Consider the following 18,827-nt stretch of genomic DNA (forward strand, 5'->3'; position numbering starts at 1 on the left):
ACCATGTGTTAATCTTGACCATTTTTATTTAGTGACATATATAGCATGCTGTAACCCTACAATACCATAAATTCATAATTCTGCAAATGTATATGTGTGGGAACTAAACATCATCATTGAACAGTGCAGGAACTATGTTAAACTCTGTCCTACCACACTGGATTTATGTTATCCCCACCTCTCGCAAAGCTTTCCCTATTTCTTCATCAGTTATTAAATTAACTGTTGGTTTGAATGAAGGCTGGCCAGCAAGATACTGTACAAGATCTTCTGACAGGAAATGGGGTCCCGGACCTCCATGTACAACTGAAACTGCAATCATCTTTCCTGCCAGGAAGTATTCATCCTCCCTAACAGCTGTGAATGAATTCATATTGTAAAATGAAAACATACATTATTTACTTTAAGATATTGGGGGGGGGGGGAACATTCTGTGTCACATATGTTTACTAATAATTAACCATCCATTAGTATAGCACATATCTAACCCTATGCATACCATTTGCATTGTAGACCAAGAACCTATGTCCCTCTGGTCCATCAAAAATTGGCCGGTCTTCAGGTGCTTCATTAGCAGAGTTAAAAATTCTCGTCTCGGACCACCTGTGTCAATCCCTTCCTCATAAACACCTGCATCATCGGTAAATCTGACCAGCATGTCACAGTTTTCAGAATATGATGAACGTCTGAAACCTCTGACAGCTCCCTCCCAAACATTAGCCCTCGAGATGTTGAACCTGCTGACTCTTTTGTGATCAATAGGAAGCGACAGGTTTGCTACAATTTCAGGTAGTGTTATGTGCATCTCAATCCTGTAAAGACAAAAAGTGATTCAATTAAAGAATTTCCCAGACAGTGCACACTTTTACAACAATTATTTAAATCAACAATGTTGTACAAAGAAAAACTGGTATGCCACACTTATAAGATAATTTTACACTGTGTGTTGGAAATTCTCCACATTGACAAGGACCAGCTCCTCATCCTCGTCCTCAACACCTGGTGCATACAGATCTGTGTATTTACTGTTGAAAAAATTAAAATTTTCATGTTAAAATGTATAACACACACAAATTTCTTGGCCATTTTTTTTTTTTTTTTTTTTTTAAACCTGTAGCAGCTCTTGTCTGGATTTGTTTCAGAAGGATCCTTATCCTCAGCAAAAGATATCTGAAAAACAAACTACAGTGACCCAAACAACAACACTAAAAAATGACAGGCTGCCACAGTCTACCCCATTACCTGTCCTGGCTGAATTGTAGCTTGATGTCCCAGTGCATCTCTTAAACACAATGAAAATAATAAAATGATTACCACAGTAGTCATAAGAATGTAAACAAATACATGACAGATTCCTCTTGGTTGATAAATCATTAGAAAGGTCGTCTCTCTGTGAAAAAGGCTAGATGCAAAAATCTACTTACCTTTCATTTTCAGGCTTATCTTTGGGAGTACTTTGTTTTTGTGGTTCAAAAACCTGTGAGGAAAGTGCATAAATTTATCAGCAGTTTCTAATAGCTTCAATAACAGTTCCTTTACCATATATAAAAATGATGAAAATCATCAAATAAATAATTGATAATGTACCACTGTGTCAGCTTGATTGAACTCAGCCCTGCTCCTTGATGTGATGACAATTTCAGAATCAGAGTCTGAGGTATCATCCACTGCTGTAAAAACAAACAGCTGATCATGTAGATACTGTAGATGTATCCCTCAGCAGAGTAAAATACGTAAAAATATTGAATCTTGACATCCACTAACCTCCTTTAAAATGTGTTTCAAGGCAAATGAAAAATGTGATTCTGGAATATGGCCTTCCTAGTTCCTTTTTATAGTCTGCCAATTTGAATGGCCTTTCTGATCCTGGCACATGGACTACCTCTGAGCAGTCTGGATACAACAGGATGTACTGTCCTTCTTCTATGTCCTTGTTAAATGTTCGCATTTTCTTGACAGCTTGTTGCAGTACCTCAGGTGCTCCTACCTCTGGGTCTACAAATAACGGGACTGTTTTCCCTCTTAGAGGTTTTAAATCAGTTCCACTTGGCACCATCAATCCAATGTTTATCTATGACAAAGATGATATTAATTTCATGTATTCAACAAAGGTAAAAATTAAAGACAATACATACGTTTGTGTTTCTATGGAGAATGTGGTGTCCCTCCATGGTCTGATTTGTGCCACCACAGTTTCACAGTGAGCCGAATCAGACAGTCCAGTACTGATTACACGATCAGTACTATACAACTTACCTGGACCTGTTTTCGTTCTTTAGCCCGGTGTCTTCCTCTAGGCCCGTAGTTAAAAGACTGACGCTCTTTGGACTTCGAGCTTCGGTATTCCAGGAACTGTTTATATGACGGGCAAGGTTTTTCTGCTGAAATTAACAAAGCTCTGTCTCAAAAAATAAAATGAGCTAACCAATGACACTAATAGCTTTCATTCGCATTGGCTACTTCAGATAGCGAGCGCTATGCTGCACTTACTTTGTTTAGCATTATCCGGCTGTTGACATATCCCCTGTGCCTCTGGACCTTCCGTCTGTTCTGTCCCATTTAAAAACTCTAAGGACCGTCCACAAGAAAAACAAAACCGCGTTAATCTACTCATATGTGCCCCACAAAACGGGCAAAACGCCACTCGACTGCTGTCCATCTTGGGTTGAAATGCCCGCTTCCGTTATCACTTCCGGGTCAGCCTTGGAGTTAGTACCTACCCTTTCCGGTTGATTTTGCCACTTGTAAAAGTGTTTCGAGTGATGTTAATTTGTTTTCTGAAATGTTAATTTGTTTTCTGAAATGTTAATTTCTTCTGAACTTGTAAAAGTGTTTCTCGTATTGTTAATTTGTTTTCTAAAATGTAATTTTGTTTCTAAAATGTAAATTTGTTTTGCCACTTGTAAAAGTGTTTCAGATTTTGTAATTTTGGTTTGCACCTCCCGGCCACCGTAGATAGGATTTGAAAGACTGATGAACTGAGTGCAGCTTGTGAGATAAGAACAGAACCAGTAAAGAGGGGTGTGGGTGATGCCAATAGAAGATAATCTGTAGATCTGTAAATACAGTTACAACATTATAGACACAATACTGTAATTTGAGTGGATTTTGTCTTTAATGTTTTCAGAATTCTGCAGTTCAGTTGACAGGCTGGATGGAGACATGGTTGGTCTGGTGACCAACTTCTGCTGGGCAACCAATGAGGTACAATCTGATTATCAATGGGTGAGACCCGCTAAGAGATGGTTTGTTGCTCATACGGATTTGTTCATAAAATATCCTTTTTTTCATAATTCTTATCAACTCTTGATGAGACCGCTGGCTGGCGACACCTCATTTAACCTTTCAGGTAACTGAGATTTGGAAATGTGTTTTTACAGGATGCAATGAAAGTTTTATAGTTTCAATTTTACAGTTGACCACATGGTGGTGCACTCATAAGTGTTTTCAACCACCTAAGATGGCTTTATTATGGCTTAATGTTTTAAATAAGGATTGGTGTTTCTTGTCCTGAGTACTGAGTAAGTTTTGCTGTTGTTCATTTGATTCTCATTTAGTTTATGAGCCCACAAACATTTGGATCAAACACATGGGCAATGTTAAGGGTTGAACAAATTGATCCTGAAGTTTGGACTTCATCCCTCTCTGTCTTTAACTTCCAGGCTTGTAAAGGAGCTGTTCACAGATACAGATCCACCATCTCCAAAAACAAAGGTGCAGCATCAGCCTTCATCATCTCGGCTTATCCAGTTCAGGGTCACACAGGTGGATGGAACCTACCCCAGCTACCACAGGGCGAGTGGCAGGGTACACTGTGGGTCATCTTTTTTGACATTTTGCTTAACCCTCCTAATTGGAGGGGAAGGCATAATGTCAAAAAAAGTAACTTAAAGCGCCAAATTGTATGCTATTTTTGATGTCAATTTGCGGGCCGGAAGCGATCCGCATGCCGGGAGTTTGATACCTGTGTTTCATCCAGAACACTTCCTCCATTTCCCAAAACTTTTTCAGCAACCTGAATCACACAATGAGGCAGTCAAGTGATTTCAGAAAACAGGGTCTCGTTTGGCTTTTGTCACTTTTTTTTTCTGTAAAACGATGTGCGCCTTGACACAGGCTTCATTTAGACATACCCCCTTTGCTCGACACAGACCTCTAGGCTTTAATACAAGACATAACACACTATGTCGTCATGGATTAAAATCCTGCAAGGAAAACAGGGTCCCCCTTCTCACACCAGCAAATGTCCAGGCCCATTTTAAGTTCGCTAATGACCATCTGGATGATCCAGAGGATCCTTGGGAGAATGTCATGTGCTCAGATGAGACCAGAGTAGAGCTTTTTGATATCAACTCCACTCGCCGTGTTTTGAGGAAGAAGGATGAATACAACCCCAAGAATACTGTCCCAACTGTGAACGATGGGGGTGGAAACATCATACTTTGGGGTGCTTTTCTGCAAAGGGGACAGGACGACCGCACCGTATTGAAGGAGGATGGATGGGGTCATGTATTGCAAGATTTTGGCCAACAACCTCCTTCCCTCAGTAATAGAGTTGAAGATGGTTGTGGCTGGGTCTTCCAGCATGACACTGACCCAAAACACACAGCCAGAGCAACTAACGAGTGGCTCCATAAGAAGCATTTCAAGGTCCTGGAGTGGCCCAGCCAGTCTCCATACCTGAACCCAATAGAAAATTTTTGGCGGGAGCTGAAACTCAATGTTGTTCAGCGACAGCCCTGAAATCTGAAAGATCTGGAGAAGATCTGTATGGAGGAGAGGGCCAAAATCCTGCTGCAGTGACTGCAAACTTGTCAAGTCAAGAACTACAGGAAATGTCTGACCTCTGTAACTGCAAAAGAGAGGTTTCTGTGCTAAATGTCAAGTTCTCTATTTATCAAATACTTATTTCATAGATAGATAGATCTCTTGTCGATAACATTTCCTTAGGGCAGGGGTCGGCAACCTGTAATCCAGAAAGAGCCATTTGAACCCGGTTTCCACGGAAAACAAAACAGCGAGCGCTGCAAATACTAGTGGAAGCCGGTAGCGGCTACCGCAAGTGACGCATATATTGAGAAACGAAAATAAATGAGTAGATAAATAAAATGATGTGTAGCAGTGACTCATCAGAGGCCCCTGGGAACAGGGCCAGTAATTAGCCATGGGGAAAGGAGAGTAAAATATTGAGATAATGAATGAGTCCTCCTGGCAGTGGAAGAATGGCCCTCATAGTACATAATATAGAATGATAGATGTCCCACTGCTGTGGGTGGGGAAAAGTCCCACCCAGTATATGACGCAATGTGTGTGTAGCTACTGCCAGTGGGAAAGACCCACCCAGTATACAGTACAAAATATTGAATAGGCCTCCGCTTGCAGTAAGAAAAGTATAGATAATAAATGAAAGTAGTAATAAATATCCCTACACTCTTTATTGTCATTGTTACAAGAACAACGAAATTAAAAGTGCCATCAGTCAGTGTCTAAAAATAAATAAATACATAAAATAATAGCTATAGTGTGTAATCATTTGCACACAACATAAGAAATAAAGAATAACTAACATTCTCACACACATCTTACATGTCGGTTTGTGGGTTGTTTTGAATTGCATTTAGTTTGGTTATTGCTGTGGGATAAAAACTGTCTCTGAGTCAATTTGTTTTTGTTCTTAATGCTCTGTATCATCTGCCTGAAGGCAACAGTGCAAACAAAGAGTGTCTGGGATGAGAGGTGTCTTATGATATTTTGTGGGGTTTTTTTTTAAGACAACGGTTGCTGTGTAAGTCCTCCAGTGAAGGGAGAGGGCAGCCGATGATTTTTTTTTTGGGCTGTATTCACAACCCTTTGGAGAACTTTTCTGTGAGCCGCAGTGCTGCTGTTATACCATATACAAATATAAGTATGCTCGCTATAGAGCGCTTGTAGAAGGATACCAGCAGATTTTGCTTGATATTGTTCTTCTTTACTCAGGAAGTAAATTCTTTGCTGGGCCTTTTTTGTCAGCTCAAAGGTGTTTGTTCTCCATGTGAGGCCCTGCTCAATGTGAACCCCCAGGAAATGGAAGTCAGTCAGTCAGTGGTGTAATGTCTGTTTTTTTCCTCCTGTATTCTATTACGGGCTCTTTTGTCTTTGGGGTGTTGAGATACAGATTGTTCTCCCTGCACCACACTAACAGCCGCTCCACCTCACCCCTGTAGGTAGACTCGTCGCCTCCTGAGATGAGCCCCACCACTGTAGTATCATCAGCAAACTTGATGATGGTGTTGCTGTGGTAGACAGGGGTGCAGTCATGTGTGTACAGAGAATAGAGCAGCACACAGCCCTGTGGAGAGCCAGTACTGAGGCTGAGGGCAGTGGATGTGTGTTTTCCCACCCTAACTCTCTGCTGTCGGCCGGTCACAAAGCTCATAATCCACGTGCAGGCAGAGTGAGGTCTGCCACTTTGTTCACCATTCTGTGAAGGAGGATAGTATTAAAAGCAGAGCTGTAGTCCACGAAGAGCATCTGCACATAGGCCCCCTGCTGCTCCAGGTGTTGCAGTGCAGCATGGAGGGCTGTGGTTACCGCATCCTCTGTGGACCTGTTGGCTCTGTAGGCAAACTGGTGTGTGTCAAAGCCAGGAGGGAGAAGTGCTGTGATGTGACCCCGGACCAGTTTTTCAAAGCACTTCATCACCACTGGGGTGAGTGCCACTGGCCAGTAATCGTTGAGGCTTGAAATGTGAGGTTTCTTGGGTAGGGGGACTATGGTGGAGGATTTCAAAAAGGATGGGACAGTAAACCGGGCGAGGGACTTATTCAAGATCCCGGTGAAGACTCCAGCCAGCTGGTCAGCGCTGTCTTTCAGAACATGTCCGGGGATACCGTCAGGTCCAGCAGCCTTCCTTGGGTTAATGGCCCGCAGTGTGCGCCTCACCTCGTGCTCCCCTACAACGAGGGCTGCGGTGTTGTGGGTCCCTTGGTGTAGTGTGGCTGCCTCTGTTGGCTTCACCTCGAAGCAAGCAAAAAAGCGGTTCAGCTCCCCTGCCAGCGATGCATCGCTTTCTGCAGCTGCGAGGTTGGCGAGGTTGTAGTTGGTGAGATGCTGGATTCCCTGCCACACCTGCCTGCTGTTGTAACTGTCAAGATATCCCTCTATTCTCCTCCTGTAATAGGATTTAGCCGCTCTGATGCCTCTCTTCAGGTTATCTCGGGCCGTCCTGTAGATGATCCTGTCCCCAGACCTGAAGGCGATATTCCTAGTCTTTAGCAGTAGCTGGACCTCCCGAGTCATCCAGGGCTTCTGGTTGGGGAAGACCCAGATGCGTTTTTCTAAAGCTAGAATATCTACACAGTTCTTGATGTAGCACAGTACATCAAGAAAAACTCAATAAAATGCAAATTGATTATTTAAAAATCAATCATAGTTCTAATGGCAGCCTAGCAGCTGGTTTTACAAACCAAGAGAAATCTGTAAAAACTGAAAAATATAGAGTTATGTACAAGACAGACGGATGCCCAGCATGCCCTTCTGCCATCATTTTAAAATGATTCAGTAAATATTTACATATAGTGGAACTCTTATACTGTGTGCACTTTGCCCTAACACTGTAACTATCAGCATCCAGTGTGATGTAGATGACTGGCCCATCCTACCCTCTGGGCCCTGAGGCAATATTAAATGAATGTTGATTTAATACAGTTTCACCTGCTGTCATACAATATCCCACAGATAATTTGATGAGTGAACAGCAGAGGGCAGCAAAACTCCATCTCTGCATCCAGTCTGAAGGATGAGGGGGGAGAGGCTGAATTAAAAACTGCTGCTGCAGCGATCACAGCGTCACAACTCAGGACGAAGGAGGACGAAAGAGATCAGAGCAGCTTGTTGAACGTGACCTCCTCTGCTGAAGAAGACAAACATGTACAGGAAAGCTGTGCTGGGTTTGATTCTTCTGTGTCTGTTATCACCTTCTGGAGGTGAGTTTTTTAAAAATATTTTTTTATGTAAATCAACTCTTTTGGCCGTGTGTCTGATATCAAAACAAAAACAGTGATTTATATTTTATATATACATATGTAACATAAATTATATATTATATAGGTCTATTCCACCTTCTCTGTATTATGTTAGACACTTTTTCTGTTGCACTGTGAACTTAGTGTGTGGATTCTGACCGACTGGTGTTGAGTGGACAGACAGCTGTTAAGTGAGCTAAATGTGCGTCTAATGAAAAAAAAAATCAACAATGGAGCTTTTTTTTTACTAGGATTTTAGTAGAAACTGAACAGCAGTATCCATTTGAATCCAGTGCAGAAGAGAAATACAGATGCTTTTTAATGTGGAGCATGGTTTTTATTATGAGTCATGTTTGTTCATGTCTCATTTATCCAAGATCAATGTTCCTTAATAGACATAACCGACATAAATCATCATTTCAATTATCAGCATTTATTTTTCAGTAAATAGATGAATAAATGAGAGGTGAAATATCACAAAGAAAAATGTATTAAATGTACATATTATGCACATATGTATGTTTTAGACTGTTATAATCAAAAACAGAGATAGGATGAGCAAGTTAGGGGCAGGAATTAATAAGCACTTCCTCCTAATCCTTTTCAAACAAAAAAAATGTCACAGATTGCAAGTAGACTTGTTTTTTATGTGTATTAACGTGCATGTTTGAAATAAAGATTGATTGATTGAAATAAATAAATGCAAGAACACAAATCACTAACTGAAAAGCTGCAGGCTGAAGCTTAGGCTTATTGCACCCACACTTTTCATATACAATATATTTTAAATGGCAACACTTTTCTAAGTATCTCACCAAAAAAAGTAAAAACAATAATATTATCAAGTCAATAAAACACTCAGCTGATTCTCCTTTTTTTTTTTTTTTTTTTGACCTGTCATGTCTGGCAGTTTTCGCAATCGGAATGATAATCCGAAGGCATACCAAACATATTTGCTTTTACAAGACATGTGCTATAATTTTTTTCTATAGGCTATTCTTGTTAATTGTATTTTTTTATTTTATTTATTCTTGCCAGGTCTGACAGGTACGGAAAGAAGAAGAGAGAGATGGAAAGCAAAAAGCAAAAAGAAAAAGGGAAAAAAATAAGAAGATAAAAGCTACACATACATACACCTTCACATATATATATATATATATATGTATGTATATGTATGTATGTGTATATATATATATATATATATATATATATATATATATATATATATATACATACATACATATATATATATATATATATATATAGATACACACACACACACACACACACACACACACACACACACACACACACACACACACACACACACACACACACACACACACACACACACACACACACACACACACACACAGTGTATCACAAAAGTGAGTACACCCCTCACATGTCTGCATATATTTAAGTATATCTTTTCATGGGACAACACTGACAAAATGACACTTTGACACAATGTAAAGTAGTCTGTGTGCAGCTTATATAACAGTCTTCATGTAGAGCAACAATTCGTCTTCTAAGATCCTCACAGAGTTCTTTGCCATGTTGGAACTTTCAGTGTCCAGTATGAGAGAGTGTGAGAGCTGTACCACAAAACTGAACACATCTGCTCCCTGTGCACACCCGAGACCTAGTAACACTAACGAGTCACATGACATTTTGGAGGGGAAATGACAAGCAGTGCTCAATTTGGACATTTACAGGTGTAGTCTCTTAGGGGTGTACTCACTTTTGTTGCTGCTGGTTTAGACATTAATGGCTGTATATTGAGTTATTTTGAGGGAAGAATAAATTTACACTGTTATATAAACTGCACACAGACTACTTTACATTGTATCAACGTGTCATTTTATCAGTGTTGTCCCATGAGAATATATACTTAAATATATGCAGACATGTGAGGGGTGTACTCACTTTTGTGATACATATATATATGTGTGCATGTGTGTGTGTGTGTATATTTTTTTTAAGGTCACATGATCTAATAGAAGATTCTTCCACTTTCAGATGTTTAATATTTGTCTTTTTTTGATTTCCATTTGTGTTGTGTCAAATTGATTCACTCTTAATTTTTTCTCCTTATCTGATTCTTAATAACATCAATAATATTTAGCTAACATTTCATTCAGGTTTGTTTGGTATATTGAAGCTGTAAATCAAACCTTTCTCTTCTGTGTTGTTTCCTCTCGCCTTCAGACCACGTAAACGTCATAGCTGTGCTTGGACAGACTGTCGTTCTGCCGTGTCTGGTTCCAAATGATGACCCTATCATAGCTGTACATTGGAGCAGATCTGACGTGAATCCAATCCATGTGCTTTTGTACCAGAGCAAGAGGTCCAATCCAGCCAACCAGCAGCCACCTTTAAGGAACCGGGTGGATCTGCTGGACAGACAGATGAAGGACAGAGACCTGTCTGTGATTATGAAGGATGTGAAGTTTGCTGACACTGGAACATATGAGTGTCATGTCATCCAGACAGCAACAAACCACTGGAAGACACCCATAATGAAGACTGAGCCCATCACCATCGTCAAGCTGAGAGTTGATCCAGTGGGTGAGTTTGTAGAGCGGTCAGAAGTGAAGCAGCTTCCTGTAATCTGTACTATGATGCAACTTCAACATACCACTTCACTTACTTTACAAGCTAAACAGTCACATCAAGGTGATTATCAACTCACTAAATCAACCCAAGACTTAATGTAGTTGGTTTGCAGCATCTGACCAATCAGAAACACTGACAGTTCTAATGGCAGCCTAGCAGCTGGTTTTACAAAACAAGAGAAATCTGTAATAACAGAAAAATATAAAGAGTTACGCACAACACAGACTGAGAGCAACATGGTTATAGCTAAAGAGCTGAGCAGTAGTGGCGCTGTTCAGATATGTTTCACAGCTTCTTAACAAAATTCAAAGGACATTTATTGTTTTTGCTTTTTTTAATGCTTTATATTTTTTTCCTCAAGCTTTTTAGAAAGAACAAACAGGCAAAGTCCAGCAGTTGCAACAATCCCTCTTTTATGATCCTGGGTTTATTGGCCAAGTGTTTTAGGTTGGAGTTTTATTGTTACGGTTTCTGGTTTTTGCTGTGTTCTGGGTTATGTTCTCAGTTTTAGCTTATTTGTGTCCTCAGGCCTCCTTAGTTTAGCTATCAGAGTTTTGTTCCTGTTTAGTTATGTTTTGTTTCCCTCAGTGTACCTGCCTCCTGTCTCCATAACTATCTGTTTCCTGTTTTACTTTATTAGTCAGTCATCCCGTGTGCTTCTTGTCCAGTTTTGCTTCCGCTTTTCTTTCCTTGAATAATTATTTCCATCTGTGTCCCCACTTGTTCCCGATCCTGTCACTATCCCGTTTGTATTTAAGCCCTGAGTTTTCCTCTGTTTATTTTCACGTCCTCGTCATTTGTTCCTTCTGTGTGTGCTGTTGAGTTTAGTGTGAAGTGTCAAGTTTCTAAGTGTCATAGTTTCAAGTGTTTTCAGTAAATAAAGCTGTTTTTTAAGTTCCATGGCATATCCCATGAGTCCTGTGTCGGAGCCTGGTGCTTTTTCCATGCGCTCGATTTTCACCACAGAAGTCGGCAGCCCTATACTGTGCAGTCTCAGCTCACTACTGTCTTTTTGTTCGTGTGTGCAGGCACCAGGCAACCAATGACAGACTCTTGAAAGAACTATAAAGTCAAAGAATGAGTTTTCTGAAAACGTTGTCGATGGCAGAGACACTGGTGGTTTGTCAGTGAAGCTATTTCTGTTGACCGACCTGCATCCACTCCTGTTCCTCGGATAGGGGCAGCTGAGGACCAGCCCATCTTTGCACCCGTTCCTTTTCCTCAGGTGGGGGTGACCGAGAACTGGCCCATCCATGCACCCATTCCTGTTCCTCAGGTAGGGGCAGCCAGTTCCCAGCCTCAAGGACCTTCAGTGTCTGCAGTAGTTCTTCAGTCACCTGAGCCATGCTATAAACCACCTATGTCACATCATGAGTCGACTAAGCAAATCTGCAAAGCCTGAGCTGGAGCTGCAGCAGCCCCAGTTGTTGGACAAGGTGGCTGCACACCCTGCTCAGCAGCCCCAGTCATTAGTGTTGCCTGCATCGCCAGAGTCTCCATTCTTGCCTGAAGTACCAAGTCTCCATCCTTCTCCTCAGCACCAGAGTCTCCGTCCTTATCCACAGTGCCACTGCCTTCAGCAGCATCCACTCAGATGACCCAGCTTTCCACCAGAATTTGCAGTGTATCACAAAAGTGAGTACACCCCTCACATATCTGAATATATTTAAGTATATCTTTTCATGGGACAACACTGACAAAATGACACTTTGATACAATGTAAAGTAGTCTGTGTGCAGCTTATATAACAGTGTAAATTTATTCTTCCCTCAAAATAACTCAATATACAGCCATTAATGTCTAAACCAGCAGCAACAAAAGTGAGTACACCCCTAAGAGAAACCACCTGTAAATGTCCAAATTGAGCACTGCTTGTCATTTCCCCTCCAAAATGTCATGTGACTCGTTAGTGTTACTAGGTCTCGGGTGTGCACAGGGAGCAGATGTGTTCAATTTTGTAGTACAGCTCTCACACTCTCTCATACTGGACACTGAAAGTTCCAACATGGCAAAGAACTCTGTGAGGATCTTAGAAGACGAATTGTTGCTCTACATGAAGACTGTTATATAAGCTGCACACAGACTACTTTACATTGTGTCAAAGGGTCATTTTGTCAGTGTTGTCCCATGAAAAGATATAATTAAATATATGCAGACATGTGAGGGGTGTACTCACTTTTGTGATACACTGTAAATGCACAATACACACACGAATCTGGGAGCTCTCCGGAAACATGAAATGTCTCTCAAAAAACTTTGTGCGTAACTGTCGTTTTGTCCGTGCATATCAGGTGATTCGTATACTTGTATTTAACAGTTTGTATGCGTTCTTTTATTTTTCTATTCGTAATTTCTTAATATTTGTATTTGTATTTGAACACACATTTACAAGTACCGGAAGTTACACACAAAACATTATTTACAACTTACAAAAAATTGGGCTTGTAATCTGTCAGTCAAAAGCTAAAACCTATCAGTAATGTAGCTGCATCTATTTTTGGTCACGCCCACCACCTCCATTACGCTGTGTAAAGTGTGCAGTGTGTCCAGTTTCTCAGTAAAATGCGCAGCTGGAAACACAGCGGTGGAGACCTGCTCTGATTTTATGTATTTATTTTGGCAATCACACGCTTGCGTCCCTGAAGCTCCGTGGACTTATGGCTGCTTCTCACACAGCCACCTTTGATCCCGGAGCCCTGCTGAGACTTTTCCTTTACTGACAGATTTCCTCAGGTAGCTCATTGCACCTGTGTATAAGGCACGTCACCAAATTTAGAAGCTATTTCCTCCGAAACTGCTGGTGATTTAGAGCTTTGCCTCTTATAAAGTTCACTGTGTTACGGTGCTCATGGTGAGTTCTGTGGTCAGGACTTTGCTGCGCAGCGTTTCCTGCTGTGTGATGCAGTGATGCACTGTCAGCTCACCTGTGTCTCCCTCTGCATCTTCTCCCAGAGATGATTTACCTCCGATATTAGCAATGAGGTCCTCTGCCTCCCACCTGTTTGGAAAATCCCTGTTTTTCCACTTTTCATATGGCCATTTTTGGGGGTCAGGCAGCTTAAATGTCACTGTAAAAACTGCTGATTGATGTTTTTATCCGCTGATCACTGATCAATATGTCATTTGCAACGTGGAAAATGGGTTAGAGCACAGGTCTTTGCCTTCACGGCAGCTGTTGCAGGTCATTGTGGGATTTGTAGTATATGTGGTGGGCGGTCCAGGGATGGGAGCGGATGGAGCGGGTGGGCAGGCTTGGCGTTTAAGTGAGGTCCGGGGGGTTGGAGGGTGGAGTCAAAGTGAGGTCTGGGTGATGAGAGAGCATACAAAGGGACGCAGTACGAAGGCTTTACAGATGCTGGTCATAAAATTAGAATTAAAAAAAAAAAGTGAAACTTGTACATTATATTCATTCATTACACACAGATGATGTATTTCAAATGTTTATTTCTTTTAATTTTGATGATTATAACTGACAACTAATGAAAACCCCAAATTCAGTATCTCAGAAAATTAGAATATTACTTAAAAACAATTTTTTAAAAAAAGGATTTTTAGAAATGTTGGCCAACTGAAAAGTATGAACATGAAAAGTATGACCATGACCAGCACTTAATACATAGTTGGGGCTCCTTTTGCCTGAATTACTGCAGCAATGCGGCGTGGCATGGAGTCGATCAGTCTGTGGCACTGCTCAGGTGTTATGAGAGCCCAGGTTGCTCTGATAGTGGCCTTCAGCTCTTCTGAATTGTATCGCATCTTCCTCTTCACAATAGCCCATAGATTTTCTATGGGGTTAAGCTCAGGCGAGTTTGCTGGCCAGTTAAGAACAGTGATACCATGGTCCTTAAAGCAGGTACTGGCAGCTTTGGCACTGTATGCAGGTGCCAAGTCCTGTTGGAAAATGAAATCTGCATCTCCATAAAGTTGGTCAGCAGCAGGAAGCATGAAGTGCTCTAAAACTTCCTGGTAGACGGCTGCGTTGACCTTGGACCTCAGATAACACAGTGGACCAACACCAGCAGATGACATGGCACCCCACACCATCACTGACTGTGGAAACTTTACACTGGACCTCAGCCAGTGTGGACTCTGTGCCTCTCCTCTCTTCCTCCAGACTCTGGGACCTTGATTTCCAAAGGAAATGCAACATTAACTTTGATCAGAGAACATAACTTTGGAGCACTCAGCAGCAGTCCAGTCCTTTTTGTCTTTAGCCCAGGCGAGACGCTTCTGACGCCGTCTCTTGTTCAAGAGTGGCTCGACACGAGGACTGCGACAGCTGAAACCCATGTCTGCATACGTCTGTGCTGGTGGTTCTTGAAGCACTGACTCCAGCTGCAGTCCACTCTTTGTGAATCTCCCCCACATTTTTGAATGGGTTTTGTTTCACAATCCTCTCCAGGGTGCAGTTATCCCTGTTGTTGTACACTTTTTTCTACCACATCTTTTCCTTCCCTTCTCCTCTCTATTAATGTGCTTGGACACAGAGCTCTGTGAACAGCCAGCCTCTTTAGCAATGACCTTTTGTGCCTTGCCCTCCTTGTGCGACGTGTCAAAGGTCGTCTTTAGGACAACTGTCAAGTCAGCAGTCTTCCCCATGATTGTGTAGCCTACAGAATTAGACCTTTGCAGGTGTTTGGAGTTAATTAGCTGATTAGAGTGTGGCACCAGGTGACTTCAATATTGAACCTTTTCACAATATTCTAATTTTTTTGAGATTTCATTAGTTTTCATTAGTTGTCAGTTATAATCATTAAAATTAAAAGAAACAAATATTTGAAATATATCAGTCTGTGTGTAATGAATGAATATAAAATACAAGTTTCACTTTTTGAATGGAATTACTCCAAAACTCTCTTTTTGTTGTTAAATTTGTCTCTAGTTGTATTTTGGAAAAAAAGTTGCTACAGAGATCAGAAATGCTGCTAAATTGGCAACACTGAGCCCACCTGAGGTCCAATTGTTTTTCTGGGTTTGTTCCAACTGTCTGGACTAACCTCATGAGAACTGCCACCCAGGCTACTGCAGGTGGCAGTTCTCGCAAGGTTCGTGACATAATTCAGTTTGGAGCGGCACAGGAATATATTTGTTTTAATTATTATATTAAAAGATGGGAAATTTACAGGAAAATAAAAATACTGGAGGATGGCGAGACAGAGGGGTAAAATACGGGAGTTTCCCAGCCAAAACCGGAGACTTGACAGGTATGCATAAGCCAATGCTTCACCTTCTCACATTGGAGCAACAGGATTCAGGTGATAGAGCAATTGTTGTGTGAGAGACTGTTGACTTGTATAAAATGCATCCAAGCATTTAAAAACAGTTGTTTTTATAAAAAGATCAGATTTGTATCGGTATCGGCATATATCCAAATGTAAACTATCAGCATCAGACATATAAATGTGGTACTGTGCATCCCTAGTTGTAACAAGTGGTTATCTGAGTTATTGGTGCCTTCCTATCAGCTCAACGTCAGTCTGGCCTTTCTCCTCTGACCTTTGGCATCACCAGGGAATTTTCACAGAGAGAATTTTGTCAGATCATTTTCTGTAAACCTTTGAGATGGCTGTGAGGGGAAATGCCAGGCACCAACAACCACACCACATCCAAAGTCTCTTAAATCACCTTTCTCCCCCGTGTCTAAATGCATTAATTTGCTACGATGTGATTGGCTGATTTGATATTTGGATTATTGAGCAGTTGAACATTTTGCCAGTTAATGTGTATTTCTGACTGATGCTCATCAGATTTTAGATGTAATTTTTAAAAAATTTAGACTTTCAACAAGGTCTAAATGCTCTTCCAGGAATGGTGACACAGTTTTCCAGAGAACTGATTGGTCAGTAGCCACTCAAGTTTCCAAAGTTGCTTCGTAGTCCAGGTGTCAGGTTGCTGTTGTGAGAAAGAAACGTGTTTATGTATGTTTGTTTTGTTTGACACTGTTAATGAGACTTTGTAGAAAGCAGTGACAGTAGATCATGTCTGACACTCTCTTCTATTTCTCACCTGCAGCTGGAACAACAAATGATGGATCGAGTGAGTGTGTTCAGCCTCTTTACTTTATCTTTGGTCTCGTCTTATTTGTTATTTTCATTCTGTTTACTGGTTTCTGAAGCATAAAGGAGGTGGCATAACATACATGCAGGACATGCATGTTTAAACACATCGAGTTTTGTTGTTGTTATCTATTTTTGACGTTCTCAGTGTTGTGTTAGTGTTGGGTGGTGCAGTAGTTGTAATTTCATTTGTGATTTGAAATTTTTCACATACTGCTAAATATACAAAATGGCCAATGTAGCTTTAGTTCAAGAGCATGCTGAGATTATTGTTGGTTATCTTTGCAAACATCAGACACGCCCAGCTGATGCCTACATGTAAATCCTGCCTTCAATTCAACAATTCAATAATTGCATAATATAGAGGCATTTTATAATGTAAAGCATAAACAGTACATACAGTCCACAGTTTATGTATCAATAATGACTGAATGGGCTCAGGCAGAACAAATGCTCACACAGGGCCAACCTGATTTATGTTCTAATTTTCTCAATAAAGCTAACCTCCGCTCAAAAACTGCTACAGTGAAATTAAAAATGGCTCAAATCATATCTGCTGCTTATAGAATAAAATAAACCAACTCACTGAATTTCATAATGTTGGACTAGTTGGATTTTTTTTTCTTTTTTAAGTTAAAATGTTTGAATTGTTCTTTTAAAGGTCGATTCCACACAGTGAGAAATGTAACAACATGTAGGTGAGAAATAAACCCTCACAGTCAGTGTGTCGTTTCCACTTTAATTTGTTCTGCCTGAGACCAAAATACATTTTTATCATATGAACTTTATAATTACACCGACACAGAATGATGCAGAATATATGCAAACAAGCCACATGTTGACTTTGGTCAAAAAGTGTCATTACATGTGACTGAAAGCCAGAACAGGCAGCCTGTTACAGACTGACTCTGGAGCCATGTGCCTAATATTTCATTTTGTTAACAGAGCCTAAATGCAGGTTATTTACTGCTTTAATTGGATTCTTTCTTTTCTATGATGGTATTCAAATGTTTTATATTCTATACAGAAAAATGAGGCACTGTGACCACATAAAGCTCATTTATGCAGAGAAACATCATCTGTTTAAAAAACTGAAGTGTTTACTTGATGATACTAAACATACAATTTTATGGCCTCTTTTTGGACATGTGTGAAGATTTCCATTAATGATGAATTTCGTTCATTATCCATTGATTGAACCTGCCCTGATGAGAGTTTTCCTGTTGGTACAAATCTTTTATAATTTCTTCATGATTCCACCAACTCTGATTTTATGTGTTTAACTAAGGTTCACAGTAGCAGCAGGTGGTAAATCTTACATGATGTCATCATTTGTTCTTTAATCTACAAAACCAAAAAGGTTTATTAATGTACACTGCACAAAATAAATGTACAAGATAAAAATTTCCCTCAGGTCTGCAAAAGTGTCCTTAAAGTGACTGTAACAGTAAAACTGTTTCTGCCGCTGCATCATTCAGCTGCTTCAGCATCTTTATTTATCAGCATCGGCCCTATAGGGACATGAATGTCACTCTACATGTGATGCAAAGAAAGAAACCGATATAGAACAGGAATATGACTAAATATGAAATAACTAAGAGAAATAAACACCATTCCGCTTCTGACCTACAGTTCAGTCCCTGCAGCGGTCTAAAAACATACAAAAAACATACTAAAAACATACAAAGAAGCAGCAGAGGGTGGAGGTTTATTTCAGAAGGCTTTAAATTCAATGTTTTGTTTGAGCAGCAGTCAAAAGTCCAAAGAGATTCACACGTGCCAGAGAAAAGCATCAGATGCTGTGTGTCACAGCAACCACTGCACTAATAAATGCTTTCAGTTCTCATTTGCTGAGCTTTGAAGGCCTTTGAGAAAATTCATTGTAATGTTAAAATGATTCAGGATCAGGTTTTAGTTTGATGTTGTTGAGACTTTTTTGTGCTACGATAATTGTGTTGAACTTACTGTTGAGAACATGTGATGACGTTTCTGTATTAAAATGTTTACTGCAAGCATTCCTGTTTGTGTAACAACAAATTATTTTCTGCAACTCAAACCTTTTTATAGGGACAGTCGAGAGAGACAGTGTGTGTGTGTGTGTGTGGGGGGGTGTGTGCGAGACAGAGAGAGAGCAAGAGAGCAGAGGTAA

The 18,827-nt window shown here is 40.5% G+C and overlaps 1 protein-coding gene and 1 pseudogene across 1 annotated transcript; one reads left to right on the top strand and one right to left on the bottom strand.

Moving 5' to 3' along the window:
• Positions 1 to 22: 22 nt before the first annotated feature.
• LOC115797230 (uncharacterized) lies at positions 23 to 2,808 on the bottom strand (annotated as a pseudogene).
• Positions 2,809 to 7,647: 4,839 nt separating this feature from the next.
• Positions 7,648 to 18,575, top strand: LOC115797232 (sodium channel subunit beta-4-like). The gene is made up of 4 exons (XM_030753753.1): positions 7,648 to 7,964; positions 9,042 to 9,050; positions 10,215 to 10,574; positions 16,635 to 18,575. The coding sequence occupies exons 1-4, from the start codon at positions 7,907 to 7,909 to the stop codon at positions 16,733 to 16,735; spliced, it is 528 nt and encodes a 175-aa protein (XP_030609613.1). The 5' UTR covers positions 7,648 to 7,906; the 3' UTR covers positions 16,736 to 18,575.
• Positions 18,576 to 18,827: the final 252 nt, after the last annotated feature.

This window comes from Archocentrus centrarchus, chromosome 18 (genome assembly GCF_007364275.1).
Source record: "Archocentrus centrarchus isolate MPI-CPG fArcCen1 chromosome 18, fArcCen1, whole genome shotgun sequence".
NCBI classification, from domain to species: Eukaryota; Metazoa; Chordata; class Actinopteri; order Cichliformes; family Cichlidae; genus Archocentrus; species Archocentrus centrarchus.